Source organism: Schistocerca nitens, chromosome 5, assembly GCF_023898315.1.
Source record: "Schistocerca nitens isolate TAMUIC-IGC-003100 chromosome 5, iqSchNite1.1, whole genome shotgun sequence".
NCBI classification, from domain to species: Eukaryota; Metazoa; Arthropoda; class Insecta; order Orthoptera; family Acrididae; genus Schistocerca; species Schistocerca nitens.
Genome location: NC_064618.1, coordinates 287902109 through 287925548, shown reverse-complemented (window position 1 = coordinate 287925548; position 23440 = coordinate 287902109). Strand labels below are relative to the sequence as shown.

Sequence of the window (23440 nt, the reverse complement as noted above, 5' to 3'; positions counted from 1 at the left end):
TAGGAATCAAATACTCACAGATATTTGTATCTCTGTTGTGACCCATTTTATTTTCAGATCCTTTTTTGTGACTATCTTTTTATGGAGTGGAAAGCAAAGTTCAAAATAATAGCTAAAACTATTTAGGAATTTGTTGAACTTACCACTTGTACTTTTACATTCATAGATGTCTTCCCAAGTTTCTTTACACAGATAGTTAAGGAAATGTTGTATATTCTGGTCATTATACTTCCTAGTACTGGGAGATGATGAAGCTTGCACAGGATAGAGTAGCCTGGAGAGCTGCATCAAACCAGTCTCAGGACTGAAGACCACAACAACAACAACAACAACAACAACAACATACTTCCTAGATGTAGTAGTTAGACATTCAGTTGAACTAAACAGTCTTCACTTAATTACCATGAGCAGCAGCATTTGCGTAGAGTTGTCAGTGCTAACAGACAAGCAACAATGGAAAATCCAGGATGGAATAACGGCAATATTATGAAAAGTATACACTGCTACTTACTACATGGTGCAGATGTTGAATTGTAGAAACGCACAACTAAATGACTGCTAAACAAGTGAGCTTTCAGCTAAAAGGCCTTCATCTACAGTAGACAAAACACACACACACACAAAGTACAAATTGCAAGCATGCCAGACTGCAAGGAATTGCGCTCTACATGTTGGAAGATGCAATCGGGGTGGTGGGGGTAAGGGTAAGGAGGTGGCTGGGGTGGGGAAGGGGAGGGGCAGCAGGATAGCAGTGGGGGACAGTTAAGTGCTGTTTGTGGAAGCACTCAGAGATGTAGTGGGAACAGAGTACAACAGCTAGGCACAGCCAGAAAGTTATCCGATGGGAGGAGAGCTGGTGGGGGTGGAAAAGGAGAAAAGTAAAAAGACTGCTGGTTTGTTGGTAGAACAGAAGCCTGTGTAGAGCTGGAGTGGGAGCAGGGAAGGGGGAAGATGGGTGAAGGACTGTGATTAACAAAAGTTGAGGGACTGTGGGTTATATTGCAGGGAGAGTTCTAATCTGCACAGTCCACAAAATCTGGTGTTGGTAGGGAGGATCCAGATGGCACAGGTTTGTGAAGGGGTCACTGAAGTGAAGATTGCTTTGTTGAACAGCATGCTCAGCAATTGGATGGTCCAGCTGTTTCTTGGCCACAGTTTATCAGCAGCCACTCATGTAGACAGACAGCTTGTTGCTTGTCATGCCCATGTACAACGCAGCACAGTGGTTGCAGATCACATAACTGCTTTCACAGGTAGCCTTGCTTTCGATGGGATAAGTGATGCTATAACATTTTGATGACTTAAAGTGTGAGTGTGGGTCTGGGTTATACTGAGTTATTTCCCCAAACCACATTCCACTTCTTTATTAAATGACTTACTTGGGGTTTGTAGCCACTCTTCTTTACTGGATAGCCGGCTGCTGGAAACTCTCTTGACTTCTTCTCCGTCGAATAGCACCAGGTACAAGAACTTTCAAGCCTCTTTCAACTAGTGAAATAAGTAGCCATACAAACTTTATGTTTCGTCAATCAATGCTGTATTTGACTTTCAAGCACAATAAAAATTCTACTTTCAACATAATATATAACTTCAGTAAGTCTCTCATACAGTCATATGTTAGAAACAAACTGATTAATATTCAAAAGAAAGTCTGCTTAGACACCACGACTTTCAGAAAAGGAGATTAAAACAACGTCTTGCCTCTAACAAGGCTGAGTCAAGAGTCTATATGACTGCTTTTTCAACTGTCCTTGTTTCACATAACAATAGTCAGTGACACAATAAGCACAAAGCTGCATATAGTTTCCATGGTTCTTCCATACATGCTCACTAACACATCTATGGATTACCCGACAAGTACTTGTCGATGTCGTTCGACCGCCGCATCTACTTTCTTTCCACAACTGATTTTAAACCTGTACACACAAACATGTGACACGCAGCAGGTAGGATTTTACCATCCCACACTTGTATCTAGAATATCGTGTGTTCGAGATGGTAGAAGGCTGAGTGGTTCTAGAATTTACACAGAAATCCTCGAATCACTACAATGCTTATGACCGGACTGGAGTAGGTGGTGGTGATGGTGATGGTGATGGTGGGATGATGTATGGGACAGGTCTATTACAGGGATATGGGCCATGAGGCAATGGGTTGGGGGTTGGGGGTTGGGGGCCGGGGGCAGGGGGCAGGGGGATGAGGATACTGTGTATGTTTGGCGGGCAGCAGAATACCACTCTAGGGGGGGTGGGGAGGATACAGGGTACGACAGTCCTCATTTCAGAGCATGACGACAGATAGTAGAAACCCTGACGGAGAATGTGATCAGCTGCTCCAGTCGGGGTGACACTGAATCAATAGACGAAGAGTGGAACATTGGGATGTGGTGGTTGACAGGCGAGATAAGGCTCAGGATATCTGTTTTTGTACAAGGTTGGGAGAGTCATTCCGGTATATTTGAAGAGACACTGTTTGTCAGCTTGTCACTACAGATGCGACGGCCACAGGTGACTAGGATGTATGGAAGGGGCTTCTTGGTATGGAATAGGTGACAGCTGTAGAAGTGGAGGTATTGTTGCTGGCTGTAAGGTTTGATATGGGCGGAGGTACTGATGTAGCCATCTTTGAGGTGGAGGTTAACATTGAGGAAGGTGTTTTGTTGGGCTGAAGAGGACCAGGTGAAGCAAATGAGGGAGAATGTGTTGAGGTTCCGGAGGAATGTGGAGAGGGTGTCCTCACTCTCAATCCAGAACACGAAGATGTCATCAATGAATCTGAACCAGTTGAGAGGTTCGGGATTCTGGGTGGTTAGGAAGGATTCCTCCACATGGCCCATGAATAGGCTGGTATAGGACAGTGCCAAGTGGGTGCCCAATGCTATACCATGGATTTGTTTTGTAGGATATGCCTTCAAAGGTGATATAATTGTGGGTGAGGATAAAGTTAGTCATGATGATCGGGAAGGAAGTTGTGGGCTTCGAGGCCATGGGAGATTGGGAAAGGTAGTATTCAACAGCGGAAAGGCCATATGCATTAAGAATGTTAGTGTAAAGGGAAGTGGCATCAATAGCGACAAGCAGGGCATTGTAAGGTAAAGGAACAGATACTGTGTGGTAAGGAAACAAGAACTATGGAGAGTCAGTGGAGGAAAAGCTTCGTATCTTTTATACAGGAGGGTAGGTTGTGGGTAAAAGGCTGGAAAGTGCTTGTTTATGACAGCAGAGATTCTCTTGGTGGGAGCACAATTACTAGCCAAAATGGGGCATCCTGGGTGGTTGGGTTTATGGACTTTAGGAAGCATGTAGGAGGTAGGACTGTGGAGAGTGGCAAGGGCGAGGAGAGAGATGGACTCAGGAATCAGGCTCTGGGATGGGCCTAAGGATTTTTGTCTGTGACTCAACATCTATGGTGAGCACCAAATCTATCCTTTTTATACATTGTTATTACAGACAAGCAACAATGGGATGTATGAAAATTGTATCTGTTAGAACAGTCCGGTGAATTTTGGTGTTAAAGGGCTATGGTAGCAGATGACCAATGCGAGTGCCTTTGCTAACAGCACAACATTCCATGCAGTGCCCCTTCTGGGCTCACAACCAAATTGCTTGGACCCATGATGCGTGGAAAACTGGCCTTATCAGAAGGATCCCAATTTCAGTTGGTAAGATCTAATGGTAGGGTTCAAGTGTGATGCAGACCCCACGAGGCTGTGGACCTATGTTGTCAACAAGGAACAGCGCAAGCTGATGGTGGCTCCATAATGGTGTGGCCTGTGTTTGCATGGAATGGACTGGGCTCTCTGGTCCAGCTGAACAGATCATTGACTGGAAATGGTTGTTTGGCTACTTGGACATCACTTTCAGCAGATCATGGACTTCTTGTTTCCAAACAATAATGGAATTTTTATAGATGACAATGTGCCATGTCATTGGGCCACAATCATTCACGATTGGTTTGAAGAACATTCTGGGCAATTTGAGAAAACAATATGGTCACCCACTGAATATTTATGGGACATAATCGAGAAATCAGTTTCCACCTAACATCCTGCACCGGCAGCACCTTAGCAATTATGTATGGCTGTAGAGGCAAAATGGCTCAATACTTCCAGGGACTTGAGTCCGTGCCACATCGAGCTGCTGCACTACAATCGACAAAAGGAGGTTCGACATGATATTAGGAGGTATCCCATGACTTTTGTCACCTCAGTGTAAGTACTTGGAATATGGACACGCATACCGTATGTAAATATTTTCTGTATAATATGGGCTTCGTAATTTTAGGAGCGTGGTTTGAGAATGGGCAAGTCAACACAAAACAGGTAACCACTGCAGCAATAAAATGTACATTCACTGAACTGAGACAACCTAAGTAAAAATTTGTCAATTTGCCAGAATATTATACAACTGCGAACCTACCATTCCAAAGCAGAAAGCCTTGAATCAGCAGATATCTTTTTCTACCACTGGGATCTGAGTAAACACCTTAGCACAATCAAGTACACTGAATCAGGTTGCCCACATAAAGTGTAATTATATTCTCGTAACAAAGGCACTGGATAATGATCTGGTTCTGTTGGGGTTTTGAGTGCACAATAGTCTCCACATGGACGCCATGCGCCACACTTTCTTTGCCACAAGGTGTAAATGATTATGATATTTGGCTTGTGGGGTGCTCAACTGCATGGTCATCAGTGCCCGTACACATTCCCAATCTGTACACAGTCCAAACTAGCCACTTTCATGAATGATGATGGAATGATGAGGACCACAAGGTGTAAAGTAGATGACTGTGGGCTACTGATGGACAAATAATGCCTTCCTTCAAGATGGTGTTAAATACACTGATCTGTTTGGTGAGCACATCAACCTTGGCTGAAAGACTATCATAGTTTGCGCGCGTTACTATTGTTGGAGATGTGCTGCTACACGACAGTGTCACTGCACTTATTGGAGCATGTGTCGTTGCATCCAAAATCTTCTCAGACAAGTCAGCCACTGCATCCAAGGGCATCTCAGTTTGCAAGGCTATAATTGCCTTTACCTACCATTGTAGGCGACTACTCTGTAATGCACATAGCAAATTGTCAGATAATGTGTCGGTGTCGACCTTGCTCCTCAAGTGCCTTACATACTGCAACGGCTTCTTGAGACTTGCCCGATGCAGTCTCCTTGAGATGCAGAGACTCTATGAATCAATTCTATCTTCAGTTTCATGCAGGAGTTTGTTGTAGTTGGTGTGGTTACCACAACTTCCATCTCTGCAGTGTACAGATGGTCTAGTTGACTCACCACTACTGCAAACTTTGAAAAATCCATTGTGATCCCTGTATAATGAAAACTGGCCTCCACTTGCACAAATCACAGCATAGAGTTGTGTGGCCAGAAAGGCAGTAAATGCACAGAAAGTCTGGAAACTGACACTTCCGTCACATCTGTTGTATCAGTCATGGTAGACAGCTTGATTAACTAGTAGCTTTAGTTCTCCCTGTGCTGTAGTGCAGACTAAATCATGTTGTGGTCACTAACTGTCAGGTCGTCTGCAGAATCTGCCGGCCAACCATCTATGATGTGGGTGTTGAGATTTAGCCTGACTGGCATACGAAATATATGCTCTTTACAGGAATGAACAAATACTTACTGCTTACACAGGACGGAAACTTACTGGGAGTTAACAGCCTTAGAGAAGTTTTACATACATAGAATTTTCCCTTGAGAAAGCAAGTCACATTTATCTTGTAACCAACCAAGTACAGTAATACACACACTGAAAACAATAGTTAACCTGTCTCATAATAGGCAGATTCACAGAGAATAAAACATAGCCTCTGGCAGCTGGTGTGTAAAATGTTTTTATAACCAAGATGTAAATAAACACACGCATATGCAACATAACATGACTCAACACTGCACAATGTGGACCGTAATTTCAGTGGTGAAAACAGATATAAAAATGCTTTTTTTATTAAAAAGGGACTTTGTGGTTGTATTGTCACACAGTTTTGGTGAGCAAAGGTTCAAATGTATTCTGTGTTCTCACATTGGTTGGTTGACTTAAGATGCTCCAAAAAACACATAAGAAACATAATATTGCACCATCTCATCTCACTGTGTGTGTGTGTGTGTGTGTGTGTGTGTGTGTGAGGGGCAAGATTGGGGGGGGGGAGGGGGGGGGGAAGAAGTGGAGGACGTGGAGAGTCCTATTGTCTGATCTTAAGACTTTTTCATGTTGTTTGTCCTAAATGCTTTATCTGTGTTCTACAGAGCAACTAAATGCAATAAATTAATGTGAGTGCACAACAGAATATGTTACAACCTTTGCAAACCAAAACTGTATCACAATACAATCACGAAGTCCATTTGTAATAAAACCAACATTTTTTAAGTTCATATTTTAATATCTGTTAATGACAACTGCTCATAACTATACAGAAGACATGCTGTATGCTGAAAAAACAACAACAAACACAGATATTATGCAATGACTTTAAAGTAAAAAGGTACTATAAAATTATCGACAAAGATATAGGAAATTTTTCATAGTGTATTGTAACAATGCTAATATTTCACATTTTTGAATCAAGAAACCCATGGATGATAGTGGTATTTCACTGATGATAGCGGTATTTCACTGAAACTACTTTGGGGAATTAAATAAACAGAAGGTGTTTGCATGCAGGAGGATCCACAAGCCAACATTGTTTTACGTGGTCATGGACCAAACAAATGATGAGTTCAAGGTACAATGAAAGCTTAAAAAACACAAACAATGGCAAATCCAGGATGGAATGTAACAATATTATGAAAAGGAAAGTTGCTACTGCAGTGTGGTTTCAGTAGCCTGAGACCGCAGTCGAGAGTGTGAGTTGCATTTGCATGAGTGAGTGTGAGTGTGAGTGTGAGTGTGTGTGTGTGTGTGTGTGTGTGTGTGTGACATCTATTATTGACGGAGGCCTTAATGGCCAAAAGCTTTATTTGTGACAGTCTGTTTGTTGTGCCTATCTGCAATTCAGTATCTCCACTATATGGTGAGTAGCAACTTTCCTTTTCATAATATTGCTAGAAAGTACAAAGATATTTTTATTGGTACATCAAAAGTGTTGGACTGACACTGGAAATTAAGACTCTGAAATATAAAAGTTTCTGTACAACAGAGAAAATCCTCTAGGATATCAACAAAAGCAAACAGAAAAAGCGTAATAGTGATACACAGAGATAGGAATTCTATAGTCAAGCATCAGAAGCTCCATTGATTCCCTCTGTTGTATGCACGTGGAAATCATGCGGATGTTGACATAAAGAAATGGTAAAATATGTTGAAAACACATATTTCTGGTCTTATATACCAATGTCATATTACAGGATATGAGTACATATCAAACATATATAATATGGCTGACATTGTGCATAGTGAAAAACCATTAACATAGTATGGCATATTTAACAGCTAATATATTTCTGTGGCCTGCATTTGTCAGTTCTGTTCAATGATGAAACAAAACTGACAAATGCAGGGCACAGGAATATATTAGTTATTACATAAACCATACTGTGTTAATGGGTTTTCACTGTGTGCAATTTCAGCCATATTATGTATCTTCAATACATACTCATATCCCGTAATATGACAACTGGTCTCTTAAGACCAAAACTAGGTTTTTTCGACAAAGATATGCCACAAACAGGTCAGACAGACTTTAACATTTCAACACGCACTTGAGAATGGCTACTAAGCCAAAATAATGATCATGTAAAATAAATGAACAATTAATGGTCCAACTGTGGAAATTTCTTTAAAAAAATCCCAAAGAGTTGTACTCTGTAGAAGCCACACCCCCAAACCACCGCACATGGAGTTAACTGGCATTTCAGAGCACACAGCTTTGACGACTAGCTACTGCCTGTTCAAGAAACATCACTTAATATCAATAGTTTCAAAAATGGTGACTGTCCTGTCAATATTTAAATATGTGTGGAAATATTTGTAAACCTTCATGATAACTTATTTTTGTAACCTATTATTAAGAAATATTTTAGTACAGCTCTTGAGGCGGCTTTGCCTCAGAGCCTTTAACTACGAGCTGTCTGCTTTTGATTGAGAAAGTTGCAATCTTTGACTCACCACATTATCTATAATGTGAATAGCCTATCCATAGTTGTTCCCCACAAAACAATTTGTCATGATTGTACCTTACAGGCATTAAAAAGAATTACTTATCTTTAATTAAATTGCAGTAAGCTCAAGACAGATGTGAATAATAATTGATTTTAACATGTTTCCTTGGCCTCCCATCCCACTCTCCACCAACTTTCTCCCCTCATTCACTCCACCTGACACAACTTTCCACCCCAGTCGAGCTGCAAAACTGCAATCTACCATACCTGTGTGAGGAGGGCGCGGGGGCGGGGGCGGGGGCGGGGGCAGGTGGGGGGGGGGGGGGGGGGCGGGCAGCAAGGAAGCACACACTAGCTCAAAAAAGGATTCATCCAAATGCTGGTGAAGTTTTCAGTCTTGTTTGTGTGCCTGTTGACATATCAACACCTTTCCTATTTGGAGAGATGTTACCAGGGTTGCCATAAGTTTCACCAAGTGAAATTCCCTGATATTTCCCTGATTTCCGAACAAGTTTTAGCATTTCTCCCTGGCAAATTTTGAGATCTCAATGGTGAGTAAAGACATAAGTTGACCAAAAAAATGTAGGGACTTCTGTATTTCTAAATGTATGAGCAAAAATCTCAAGTACTAACATCAACATCTTTTGTAATGAACTGTATTCAGATGGAGAAAGCAAGCCAAATGGTACATATGTTTCACCAAGACCAATGATGTTATTGTATTTCAATAAAACGAAACACATTTGGTGACAAAAATACACATTTCCTTGGAGTCACAAGATTTCAGAAGTAGCCTCAGAGAGAAGTAGGCCTCTTGGAAGAAGAGCATAAGGCAGGGAAGAGTTGTGTAAACCATCACTATAGGTAACTGCCAATAAAATGTTGATTCTACGACGATCATTTTTGTCAGTTATTACACACTGTGTTATGTCTATTATTTCAGTGGTATTGTGTGTCCACCAGTTTAGCTTAGTGGTAACGTGTTTGCCTACCATGCAGTGGGCCCGGATTCGATTGCCAGCAAGGTTTGATATTTTCTCCATTTGTGGATTGGGTGGTGTTTTGTCCTCATCATCATTTCATGATCACCAACATGCAAGTCTGGCCCCCCACTGCTTCACCTGAATGAAGACCTGCAACCCGTTGGCCCAACTTCCCTGGACGGGGTATCCCGGCCATCAATGCCACACGATCATTTCATTTTATGGGCATTGTGTGATTTTTCTTTTGAAAAATATATTTTTACATAACTTACAAACAGCCAGTGATTGCCACAATTTTCTTCTTCTTATTGTCCATACTATGTAATATACGGACTACTTTCAAAGTGCCACAGTTTACTACAATATATATAAAATTCCACGCTGTACAATGTACTTGCTATAAGACAGTTCCTGAAATCCATCACCTGTGGCTCTCTGGCCCGCCGAGGAGCAGCACAGTCCTGGGTCCATGATGAAAATCCGTCACATTATGCCACAAACAAACATACCCGCCCTATGGGCTGATTGATGCAACTAGATCTGACAGGCAGGGCCTGCACATTAGTGGGAAATGATGGGCTTCAGATCAGCAGGCCTGATCCGTTAGAAATAACCGCATAAATAGCCTATGATTTTGGCCTGTTGTGGAAGTTTACTTGTGTGGCCAGCTATTCATGCTGATGAAATGAGACCACAATGATCAATCCAAACAACAGGTAACATGCACAAATACTCTGAGAATCAATACTGATGAGGATAGGTAGCAACACACCGTCAAGATGATCGCTGAGCTGCAAACGGGCACATAGAAAAGACTAAGATCCAAACAAATCACTCCTCACACCTCCTTGCCTCTCGTCGGCAGCTGCTAGGCTAATGGCAAGAAGTGGTGGCACCACTGACTGCAAGTTGAGGGGAATGCTAGGAAGGGGAGAAGTAGTAAGAATGAGGAAGCAGGGAAGCACTGACAATGCATGACATCTCAGTAAACAAACCATTTCATCTACTGAGACAAAAACTGAGATTTTTCCAGAGTTTCTTTCAAATTTCCCTGATATTTCCCTGACATTCACTGATTTCCAGAACTTGTGGCAACCTTGGTTACCTTTACTCCCAAATTATTTTCATTCCATCAGATCTTTCCAGGATCATAAAGCGTAAAATTAATGTGCAGGCCACAAAAGTACCAACAAATGGAATTAATCAAATATATGTTTAGATTTTAAGTCACGTTACTTTTTTAGGGAAATAATCATAAAAAAAACTTGTCTGGCCCCCACTGCTTCAAAAATATTCTGTCCTTCTCCTGTTTGTAGAAGCTGTAGGTCCATTGTATTGAAAAGAGTGTAAACTGTTTTCACTTACAATAAAACAGAACACAGTACCTCCAACAAACAGTATAATGTTAATTAAAAAAGTCAAAACTTTTTTAAAAATATCTAGTCACCAAGCTGAGCAGAGAACACATAAAAAAAGGCTTTACATATGCAAGTTTTTGGAGTCAGTGGATCCTTCTTCTGGCAGAAGGGTTGAAGGGGAAGGAAGAGGGGTGAAGGAAAAGGACTAGAGAGGTTTAGGAAAAGGGGTCAAGATTGGAGAAGTCACCCAGAACCCTGGATCAGGAGAGACTTACCGGACACGATGAGAAGGAAAGACTTTCTGTCTGGTAAGTCTCCCCTGACACGGGGTTCTGGGTGACTTTTCTGAACTCTACCCCTTTTCCTATACCTCTCCAGTCCTTTTCCTACACCCCTCTTCCTTCCCCTTCAACTCTTCTGCCAGAGGGAGGAGCCACTGGCTCTGAAAGCTTGCATATGTAAAATCTTTTTTATATGTATTCTCCTGCTGTTGCTTGATTTTTGTGAGTACATTTTTTATCTATTCAATAACATTATATTGTCAAAAATTGATTATTTTCGTTTGTTATATCAAAACATTTTAAGATATTTTTGTTAATCATACCTTCTTCTTCATCTGACCCTTGTTCTTGATGTTGTTCTAAAATTATACGTGCAAGTAATGCTGGAGACAGATCAATACTGTCAGCAAGGCGGAGGAGAATTCCTGGCTTCTCTCCAGAATCTGCTTCTTTCTGGTACCTGCATAATAAAATTGTCTTTTAAGTTATCTTTCTGCTGCGGTTCCTGAATATCAGTACACATGAAGAGGTGGTACAATGTATGCCAAATGGAATAAAACAGCAAGACAATCAATTCGCTTTCCATTCTGAAAAACTCACAGCTTCATTGTTATGTACAGTACAAATAATAAAATTGGACAACAAAGTTATTAAGCTGATATCAGTTGACACAGGAAATACGTGACGGTCAATGGCAATCCATGATATCATGATGTCGTTTCATTTACAAGGGGGGAAATAGTTGAGTTCAGGTTTTTAATGCTGCTCGAGTGCTGTTAACTGAAATTTTGTACAGTAGCAAGTATGTGTTGTTAAGACATTACAAAGCAAATAAAACAGAGAATCCCACATAATAATAAGTAATAGTGTGTTCATCACAGAAAAAAATATTTTTACTTGACAAGATACATCACTTCATTTCCTGAGCGTTTTCATCATTAAAATTATTTATCAGAGTAATGTTTGGAACCAATAAGTACACAGTTGCTGCTTTCCTCAGATTTTATTTGTTCATTGTAATGAAAAAAATCCACACTGGGAATTTTTTAAAGTAGATATATGAAATGTTGTTACGAAAATCATCCATATTCTGATTCTGCTAATTAATGATTTAACACACTTACTGCCATATGAGCCAATGGTGGCTCACAGTTACAAGGGTTGTGACGCCACGTGAGCCATATTTGGTTCACGTATACATTGTACTGTGGGCCGCGTGAGCTGTAACTGGCTCACATGCACAGTGTTTAGAGGCCTCATGAGCCTCATAGGGCTCACAGATAATGCATTTCAACTATGGGTTTAAAAGTGGTGGCTCCACTGAACACTCTCATGTTTGTAAAACTCAATATTTTTACAACTGGTAACCAAAGTGATTCCAAACTTCGGCGTACGGTAAATGGTACAGAAAGATCGTATCTGAAATCCTTTTTGGAACATGTTTGTAAATGCTCAAGTGCTGTACAACTTGGCAAACAAAGGATCAAAGTCTCACATACAAATACAGCAGAGTCCCGGTAATCCGAATGTTCAGTTAATCTGAACATGAAAAATGTTACTCTAAGTATGAAAAACTGAGCGGTAAACTGCTGTACATACACACTATTTTAATTTACACAGTACAGTGAACATGTATTAGAAAAATTGGCAGGAAAACATAAGGTTTAAACAATGCATAACAATGAGAGAAAATCTGTCAAACTTACTAAAATACAGCGGACATTTTATCCCTACTTTTTACATGACAAAAACACAGTCATTGTTTTTTGGCGTAATGAAGACAGTCTGTTATATGATGCATAGTTACACCATCATCTCATAAACATCAAATTACCAGGTGTAGCAGTGGGCAGTCGCTCCAAATAACGTAGCACGAGGTCAAGAGCTTCTGCAGCGTCACTGTGTGGCACCAGCTCTCCTTTGTTGCTTTCGGGCTCTATGTCACTTCCTTCACAGCAGTCTTGCTGGTCTTGAGTCACAGCAGCAACCAAACCAGCATCAGTAAGGTTCTCCACACATGCCCCATCCGCTGCCATTCACTCATCTAAGTCTTCTTCACTAGCTTCTTCACATCCAGGGATTGCCTGTATCACTTGTAGCAGATTCTCCTCTTCATTTTCAACTAGGTTGTCCTGAATTTCAAGAGATATCCACAGTTTTATCCACAATTTTCTCAGAGTATTTTCTGAAATATTCTGCCATGCCTCAGCGGCCCAATAAACAACATCCTTCACACTGGTCTTTTTTTTATTTTGTCCACTAAAGGCATGCTATCATCTTGGATCAGCATTCTTAAAAACTGTTTTCTGTAAATCAGTTTTAAAGTTTGCAGTACGCCCTGGTCCATCAGCTGTAGAAGTGGTGTAACATTCGGGGGCAAAACTTCGCCACAATTTCTCCATCACATAATTCCTCAGTGCTGGGGTGAGATGGCACATTATCAATGAAAAGGACTGCATGGGAGAGACAAATGACTTTCCTTAGAAAACTGTCGAACAGAGGGAACAAACTGGCAGTGAAACCATTCTTTGAACAGCTTACCATCCATCCATGCTTTTTTCTGGTTGCGATAATATACGGGCAGGGTCTTCACATTGCAGTTTTTAAAAGCTCTAGGCCTAGCAGATTTGGTGATCAGCCTTAAAGGCAGCTTGTGATTACCAGCAGTGTTGCTGCACGCTAATGAAGCAACACAATCTTTGGACATTTTAAAACCAGGAGCATGGTCTTCTGCTTATGATGCCAGGCTTTTGCACAGGACTGTTCAACCTTCACTCAGTTCTTCTTCCAATCACAAATGGTTGCTTTACCAACAACCAGTTCCATTGCCAGTTTAGATACATTCTCATCACTGTCTATCTGCTTCAAAGCATTCAGTTTTTCTTTGAGAGTTAACGTTGTAGGTTTCCGTTTACTCATGACGAAAATACAATACACCTCTACACCTGAACAAATACAATACAACTGCTATGTGTGCCAGCAATCAATAACTAACTTAACCACATGCTTTGCAAGCCAACTGGCAGTGCACTGACCTCAGACACTACAAAGGTCTCAACAATGCACAACAACAAGGGCAAGGAGTGAAAGTGAGCCATTGTTCCCACACTTGTTCCCATTTGTTACTATGGTGTACCTACTTATCTGCTTGGTATACTTCATTCTAGAACTCATCACCGTAATTTCGACTAATCCGAACAAATCGATAATCTGAACAAGTTCTGGTCCCAGTTAGTTCGGATTAATGGGACTTTACTGTAATTCCTTTCAGAGGATGCTTGACTCTACTGATATTGAATGCTAAAGATCCACAACCACAAGCAACACTACAACCGTTCCATGAAGATAACAGCCATCGCCTTGTGACAGTAGAGTGACCAAAGCAGAGCAGTCAAAGATGCTGTTTGGGCTGTTATGAACACCTGCGAAGAGCAGAAGAAAGAAAGGATGCTGCTAAGAAAGTGAAGAGGGTGTGCACTAAATGCAATAAATGTGACAGTTTTATGTGCAACGAGTGTTCTAGTGACATTGACAATACTGTGTTGAAGAAATAGAATATTCTAAGATCTTTATTCATGAACACTGTCAGACCAAGTAAAAAAATTGTAAATAATGTTATATGTAGCTAATATAATCAAATAAACTAAGTGTTTGAATAATTTCTTGAAAAACAATTTTTTATACCTCTGTGGTTTCAAATAGCGTGAGTCACATGTGGCTCATGTGGCCACAGATTATAATTGAGTTAAAATGTTGTTGTTGGGCCACGTGAGCCATATATGGCCCATGCCTGTTATCAGTCCAGATCAGTCATAAATTGACATTTTATCAAGTAACTTAATTCTACATGTTCAAAAGAAGACATCTGACGCAAAAAATCAATTTGGCTTCAGAAGTAATACTTGTGATTTCAATGTGGCATAGCAACACATGGTCCAAATTTCATCAAGGCAGTCAATGTGTTAAGCACTTTAAAACATTCTTATGTGTGTGTGGCAATATGCTTCCTCTTGTCAAAATTAACTGTAACTGTGTTGGTCATCAGGATTGCTTATCACAGGAGGCAGCTTAAAATAAATCAGGACATATCTATTTATTTCCTCTATTTCCCTTCAGGCATGACATGACCACCTATGCGTAAGATGGGTCACTATTAGTAATTCATAGAACATACTTTTGAAGCAAAAACATATAAACTAGATATTAATAATAGTAAATACAAAGAATTAACATGATACAGCAAAATGATCTAATCTACTGTGAAGAACACTCATATGGAACAAGATACGTATGCCATAAGAAAACAGCCTGAGTTTATCACTCACATTTCTCAGTTGCATAGGCAGCCTGTTAACACTGGAACGTGCAGAGTAAAACACATCTTTCTGTGCAATGGTTATGGAAGTGTAAATAATTTTTGTCTGGTGTTCACTGAGTAAATACTGCAGTGTCTCTTAAGGAATTTGCATTATTAGTCATACATCCCATAAGAGAATAGGGATAGTAGCTGTAGAATACTGCACTGAGATAAACGAAAGAGGCTTGCAGTAACTTGTGAACTGACACCACAGATCATTCCGACTGACCTTTTATGGTATAAAGATATACACTACGTGATCAAATAGTATCCAGACACCTGGCTGAAAACGACTTACAAGTTCGTGGCACCCTCCTTTGGTAATGCTGGAATTCAATACGGTGTTGGTCCACCCTTGGTCTTGATGACAGCTTCCACTCTTGCAAGCATATGTTCAATCAGGTGCTGGAAGGTTTTTTGGGGAATGGCAGCCCATTCTTCATGGAATGCTGCACTGAGGAGAGGTATCAATGCCAGTCAGTGAGGCCTGGCATGAAGTCGGCATTCCAAAACATCCCAAAGACGTTCTATAAGATTCAGGTCAGGACTCTGTGCAGGCCAGTCCATTACAGGGATGTTATTGTCATGTAACCACTCCACCACAGGCCGTGCATTATGAACAGGTGCTCAATCGTGTTGAAAGATGCAGTCACCATCCCCAAATTGCTCTTCAGCAGTGGAAAGGTGTTTAAAACATCAATGTAGGCCTTTACTGTGATAGTGCCATGCAAAACAACAAGGGGTGCTAGCCCCCTCCACGAAAAACACGACCACACCATAACACCACCACCTCCGAATTTTACTGTTGGCACTACACACACTGAAGATGATATTCACTGGGCATTCACCATACCCACACCCTGCTGTCGGATTGCCACATTGTGTACTGTAATTCGTCACTCCACACAACATTTTTCCACAGTTCAGTTGTCCAACGTTTATGCTGCTTACACCAAGCGAGGCATTATTTGCCATTTACAGGCGTGATACATGGCTTATCCTGATGCAGTTTGGAATTCCTGTGTGATGGTCTGGATAGATGTCTGCCTATTACACATTATGACCATCTTCAACTGTCGGCAGTCTCTGTCAGTCAACAGACGAGGTCAGCCTGCCTGCTTTTGTGCTGTACGTGTCCCTTCACATTTCCACTTCACTATAACATCGTAAACAGTGGACCTAGGGATGTTTAGGGGTGTGGAAATCTCGGTTACAAATGTATGACACAAGTGATACCCAATCACCTGACCACGTTCAAAGTCCTTGAGTTCTGCGGAGCATCCCATTCTGCTCTCTCACGATGACTTATGGCTACTGAGGTCACTGATCTGGAGTACCTGGCTGTAGGTGGCAGCACAATGCACCTAATATGGAAAATGTATGTTTTGGGAGGTTTCTGGATACTTTTGCTCACATAGTGTACTTTGTAAATGCTCAGAATTGTCCCAAAGTACAGCACAACTGCTCACAACATAGTGAAATTAAGGTAAGTAAATAAGTTTTCATATTTCTTTGACAGCAAGAAAGGAAATTATTATACAGTACTGAAGACAGCAATGTGACATAGAGCAGAATCTTTTAATTCCAAGAATTTAAAATTATCGACTCTGTTGTGAATGCTGAAATTTTCCTGGCGTATTTCTTCTTCCAGTAATTTTCGGGTCTGCAGCTGGATCCCATCAACATATTGTGGCAGAATGTTTTGGGAGGTTTCTGGATACCTTTGCTCACATAGTGTACTTTGGTATCTGGTTGCAGACCCAAAAATGACTGGAAAAAATAAGTTCTGTTAATGATTTTAATAAAAGTCACTTTTAAAACAGATCTACATAATCAAAAATTGTATAAAATGTATTCTACTGCAATTAAGCAACTATTTATTTTCTGTTCACCACTAGCTGATACTGCTCACTTCACTATAAAGAAAAGCAGGAGAGTTAGAATTGACCCATTTGGCACCCCACATTTCACAGAATCCCAGTCAAAATCAAATTTATTCCCAGTTTGTTTTCTACCTTCATCAATTACATTTTTTTAATACTTCGTGTGTTACACAAGGATTTCTACAGGGCCTTGGTTTTTTGCCTATTTTTATCCTCTACTTCAAATCTCCATCCACCCATTCATCTTCTTTTTTATTCCTTTACCCTGTCCCAGTTCACTTAATCTTTGGCTAATGGTCCCTTTTTAGCTCTCAATGACTTCTGGACCTTTAAATTATCCAGGTCCCATGTTCTTAATTCCCTATTTTTCTGCAATTTATTTAGTTTTAATCTGCAGGCCATAACCAGTAAATTATGGACTGAGTCCACACATCTGCCCCTGAAAATGTTTTGGAGTTCAAAATCTGGTTTTGAAATATGCCTTACCATTACACAATCTATGTAAAACCTTCCAGTATCTCCATGCCTCTTCCATACATACAAAAGGCTTTCATGGTTCTTAAACCAAGTACTAGCAATGATTAAACTATGATCTGTGCAACTTTCTACCAGATAGCCAGCCTTCCCGTTCATCCTTTCCCCAATCCATACTCTCCAACTATTTTTCCTTTTCCTCCTTATCCTACTATTGTATTCCAGTTCCCCATTGCAAATTTTCATCTCCCGTTACTATATGACTAATTTATTTTCTCTCAACATTTATTCTTTCAGTCTCTTCATCATCTGCAGTGCTCATGGATATACAAAATTTGTACTGCCCCAGTGATTGTTATTCTTGAATCTATCAGTGGTTGTGGTATTATTTCCCTTTTCCCAGTTGAAATGTACTCTGCACCAAACTGTAGGAATCTTGTAGGCCAATAATATCCTTCGTTTTGAAGGAGTCACTGTGAAGGAAGAACTGTGTGTTGGTTAACAATATTCCAACTATGTGGTTTTGATGGAACTGTTTTCAAATTGTAGCCTAGCTTATTATCATTTTTTACATGTAAGTGAACCAGAGGAAATGGCCATAAGATTTGGATGTACTGTAATTTTTGTTGTATGAGTTGTGTTTCAAGATGCTTTCACAGTTAAAGAAAAGAGTGTGCCCACTGGATGTGTCCCACTAAAATACAGCATCTGCACACTTTCCTAGAATTTTGATTGTTTATGGAATTGGTTGCCTTGTAGTGTACAGTTAACTGATATCTCATAAAATATGCACCAAACTGTGTTTTCTCCAGTTTAATTATTCAATGGCAGTATCCTCTTCACAGATGATTTTATATGACTCACTCAATACATGACTAATAGCCACCAGCATCCTGGAGATCAAATAGTTTATTCTCATATTTTGTTATGCAGAATAGTACTTATTTGGGTCCACAGAAGGAGTCTGACTGTGTGCAGCTACATTTGTAAGGTTGCCATTTACATCATGTTTCTTACGCCTATCTAATAACACAGACAGACAGACCTGGCACATGTACCTACCCTAATACTTATTTAATTAATGGTGTAGCACATGGACAAGTTATTACACACTTTAAGGACAAGAAAATGAATAACAGAAATGTGGCAAAAAACAAAACATTCTCTATCCTGGAGTTTTCAATTCAAAACTGACCATCTCCTTAAGAAGGAAGTGGACTGTCAATCTCTGAAATTCATTTAGTGCATTCAACCACTTTTACATGAGCTGGCAATCTCCATACTACTGTATCTTCTATTCACTGACTTATCTGTGTATCCACATCTTCTTTGAAGTGGTGTAACTTGTAGGTGTTCAGCAAAAATATTTATTTAATTTAATTACTTTAGTTACTTTCTGACTTGATGGATGGCACGATAAAGCTGTGCTTCAATGTACCACAAAATTTCAATATCAAAACAAAAAATTACCTACAAGACATTATATTCTTCAGTGCCTTTATTACTGATTGTGAGTGCAAATGCAGAGGATATATTGCACTGCTGACACAGGGCTACACAGTGTAATGATCTGATACTACAAAAAAGAAATTGGTATAAAATACTTAAGGCACTGTGTTCTAAATAAGAATGTGGTAACTGATAGTAAAAAATGATACACTTGAATATGAACATATACTTCACTGATAATAAAAAAATTATTCTTACTTTTTATATAATTTTTCTGCAGTCTTACTGAATTTCTGATGGTTTTTCTTCATCTTCTTTTGGTATTCAAGGGAATAAATGCTACCCAATGTGTCAGCTGAAACACTAAGATCCACACTTTATTAATTTCTTGCACGTCATTATCAACAACACTCCCAAAAAGTTTAACAAACAATATCATTATCTGGAAAGAAGTCAGAATGAGGCTTTTAGTCATATAAACAACTGTGCATGCAATATAACCATCTACCCTGTACGAAGACAGTAACTTGTTCTCGAAAGAACAGTTACTGTTGATGACCGTGCAGCTTTTCCCTGGAATAAATGATGACTGACTGACAAATTTTCAGCTGTCCACATTGAGGTATATCAACAACACCCGTCGGCAGCTGAGGTTGTCAGTTAGTCATCATTTATTCCAGGGAAAAGCTGCATGGTCATCAACAGTAACTGTTCTTTTGAGAACAAGTTACTGTCTTCGTACATATAGTTAAAGGCTACCTAGCCATTGACCTTCGTCTGTGCGAATGAGCACAGGTTGCCCAAACTCTTACGAGAATCGCCAAAGCATGCGCGAGTAATGAGTGGGTGGGCAAAATGTCTATAAGGTACAATACATATGTAGAATTGTGGACAGTTGGGAATGTGAGTCTCACGGGAAGCGTGCAAGGGATAAGTCCCTGCAGTCGCGCTATTCATCTGTGTCCTCGGTGGCTCAGATGGACAGAGCGTCTGCCATGTAAGCAGGAGATCCCGGGTTCGAGTCCCGGTCGGGGCAAAAATTCTCAGCTGTCCACATCGAGGTATATCAACAACACCTGTCGGCAGCTGAGGTTGTCAGTTAGTCATCATTCATCTACCCTGTCACACACAAATGACAAACTTGAATAAATATAAAAAGAGTCTCCTCACTAGCACAAAACAGGGCTACTGATGCACTGCCACACATAAAGAAGTGATTTAGATTATAATGATGATGATGATGATGATATCATGGTCATCATCACTCTGACGAAAAGTCAGCATGCAAATCTCATGGGTGCGAACAAAGGCTGTCCCCACATGCAGAGCAGTTTATAATGTATTAAAGTCTGCTTCCCTTCCGCACCAATTTAGGGATAAGGCCTGACATTCACAAAATTTCATCAGCCTTTAACACTGGAATCAGTATTTGTGAGGTTGGTGGGCAGATCTCCATCTAGATTGAGGGCTGCCCTAATATCAGTATATACAACACACATAGCCACAATATGCTGAACTGACAATGGCGTGCCACGAACTTCACAGAGTGGTGGATCCTCCCACCAGAGGTGGAAGCCATGTGTTAAAGGGCTATGCCAGATGCGCAGTCTGGTAAGGAGAACCTCCTTCCAGCAGTGAGGCTGACATGATGTCCGCCATGCCTTAGTGGTCGATTACAGTGATCACAGTTTGTTGTATGACACCTGCAACCATTCAGTCTCCCACTGATGCATGATGTGTCTGTCAGAAAATGACATCCCAACATGCTTCCTTGGTGGCTTTGTCAGCCATGCCGTTGCCCTGTACCCCAATATGGCCAGGTACCCAGCAAAAGATAACCTCCCTGCCTGCAGTACACTAAGTGCGTCAGAACAGGCAAGAAACCTTGTACAGTGATGTCTGTGAACCCTCTCCAGTGCCTTCAAATATAATTCCGCATCATAATTTGTAAATTGTTCCAGAAGATGCACTTTAAAAACCCTATCAGGGAAAACAGCTGAACAACTGAAGACATTCTCTTGCTGGGATCCAATTGTATAGACAATGATAAAACTGTGGTACATACTTAAAATGGATGAAAACAAAGTTGTAAAAACAAAATCTGCAGTACAAGATTTCTTGTACTGTGACAAGCTTACAGTCACTTTGGGCCTTTGAAGATGCCTAGGCAGCAATGCATTCAATCCCTGGCTGTGTGTTTTGATACCTGATAGATCCTGATCCTTCAGACACTCTGTAGCAAGCATCCCAAAAGGCTTGGTCGCATGGGGCCATTCTTGAACAGCCATTCAAAGATGGGTTCGACCACTGAACTAAATGTCAATGACTGAGGTGACAGAGATTTTCAGCACCTGTCAAGCCAAAAGGACTCATCACCAAAGCCAGAGTTGTGGTTCATCAACCTCTGCACACAGACTCAGAACTGGGCTGGTTCAAAAGGCTCCAGTCGATAACCAAATGCCCTCATGGTGGACAGCAGCTAACATCTTGAGGTAGGTAGGACAAGCTGATCCATAGACTATGCTGCCATAATCTAAAAGTGATTGAACAAATGCCCTCTATAAAACTGCAGGAGGCAGGACCTGTCAGCTCCCCACATTTTTCCATTAATGTGTTGCAAAATATTCAATGACTGGAAGCCCTTTGTTTGTTTGTCTTTCAGTGTAGCAGCCAAGTTAATATCAAGTCAAATAATAAACCCAAAAAGTGCATAGTGTCTTGAAAACGTAAAGTATTGTCCCCCATTGTGAGCACTGTTTGGTTAAAACTTCTGATGAGCACGGTTAAAACTGACATATGTAGTCCTCTTGGGTGAGAACCAAAAACCAGTTGTCCAGGCCCAGGTTAACAGCCTCCAATTGGTCAGCTGTCACTGCCTTGTCATCACAATAAGATCAGAGGAAGAGTAGAAGATTGCAAAGTCAGCCAAAAACAAAGATCATTTGATAGGGTTCCTGACTGCAGATGAAATGCCATTGATAGTGATGGCAAACAATGTGACATTGAGGACACTGCCTTGGGGGACCTCATTCTCTTGAACAAAGCAGTCAGACGTGGCATCGCCAATGCGATATCAAAAACGCTGGTCCTCGAGAAAGGATTGGATAAAAAGTGGCAGGTGTCCACATACTATATGCTATTTCAAGATCAAAAAAACAAACAAACAAAATGGTTTTGGTGTAAGAAGGACTCCTGTATTGCTGTCTCCAGTAGAATTAAGTTGTCAGGGGTAGAATGGTACCGCCTGAAACCACACTGGGGGTAGCTTAGGTGACCTCGGGATTCGAGCAGCCAGACAAGACGGTGGTTGATCATGTGTTCAGGAGTCTTACCCATACAACTGGTAGCGGCTACACTCCGGTAACTGTTAGGGACACAACAGTCCCTGCCTGGTTTCCAGAATGGAATTAATAGTGTCTCCTTCCAAGTCATGGGGTACTGTCTGTCAAACCAGATCTGACTGAAACAAGAGAGGAGCTGCCTTGCTTCAGGGCACTGATGATACTACATAACATAATGGATCTCATCTGGTCCTGGATCAGTGTCTCTGGCTGCAGACAAACCTTATTCCAGTTCCCACATGGAGAATGGAAGGTTGTAGACTCCCTCATTATCCAGAACATAGTAACAGTAAAGAACTGTTCAGCTAAAACTTGAGCCACGTCTTCTGCGTGTCCACCAAGACCCCATTATTTGACAAGGCTGCAAGGGGGTGTGTACTACCCTTGCCTGAAATCTGTCTTATTGATTCCCAAACTTGCGCACTGCAAGTAGACCGATTAACAAAAATCGTAAATTCCCTCCAGGAAGCCCTCTTCCCTTCTTTTATCACTCGCCTCACATGTGCTCTAGCAGATCTGAAGGCATGAGGATTTTTCTGTAGTTGGACAGTGTTTGCAGTTCTGCAGAGCTGTTCGTCTGGCCCTGACTGCCAATTGACAGTCATCATTCCACCAATGTACAGGCCGTGATCTGAGGTGGTTACTAGACCAGGAGATGGACTTTGCGGCAGCCAGTTGGATATCACAAGTGATATGGGCCACTGTCTCCTGTGCACAACCCTTTTGTCCAAAAATAGCCTGTTGAATGCACTGCAACTAATTTGCCCTCTGTATCATCCATGGGTAGATCACATAACCAATGAGGAGGTATTGAATAGAATTGGGGAGAAGAGGAGCTTGTGGCACAACTTGACTAGAAGAAGGGATCGGTTGGTAGGACATGTTCTGAGACATCGAGGGATCACCAATTTAGTATTGGAGGGTAGTGTGGAGGGTAAAAATCGTAGAGGGAGACCAAGAGACGAATACACTAAGCAGATTCAGAAGGATGTAGGTTGCAGTAGGTACTGGGAGATGAAGAAGCTTGCACAGGATAGAGTAGCATGGAGAGCTGCATCAAACCAGTCTCAGGACTGAAGACCACAACAACAACAACAACAACAACATCCATCTGTGCAATCTCCTGTCAGCCACTGCCCTAGTTGGCAGATGGATCCACACAGGGAAGTGATCACTAGAATGTAAATTTGTGGCTACTTC

At 41.0% G+C, this 23440-nt stretch overlaps 1 protein-coding gene across 2 annotated transcripts in view; it reads right to left on the bottom strand.

The window, feature by feature from the left end:
- Positions 1-23440, bottom strand: part of LOC126259168 (CDAN1-interacting nuclease 1) — a 147410-nt gene that overhangs the window by 90302 nt on the left and 33668 nt on the right. Inside the window, exons 2-3 of one of the 2 annotated variants that reach the window (XM_049955733.1) lie at positions 19158-19262; positions 11060-11196 (exon numbers count right to left, since the gene is read on the bottom strand). In XM_049955733.1, the coding sequence (XP_049811690.1) occupies positions 11060-11196; positions 19158-19262 (242 nt within the window). The remainder of the gene's footprint in view (positions 1-11059; positions 11197-19157; positions 19263-23440) is intronic. The other variant, XM_049955734.1, reaches the window with a different exon arrangement.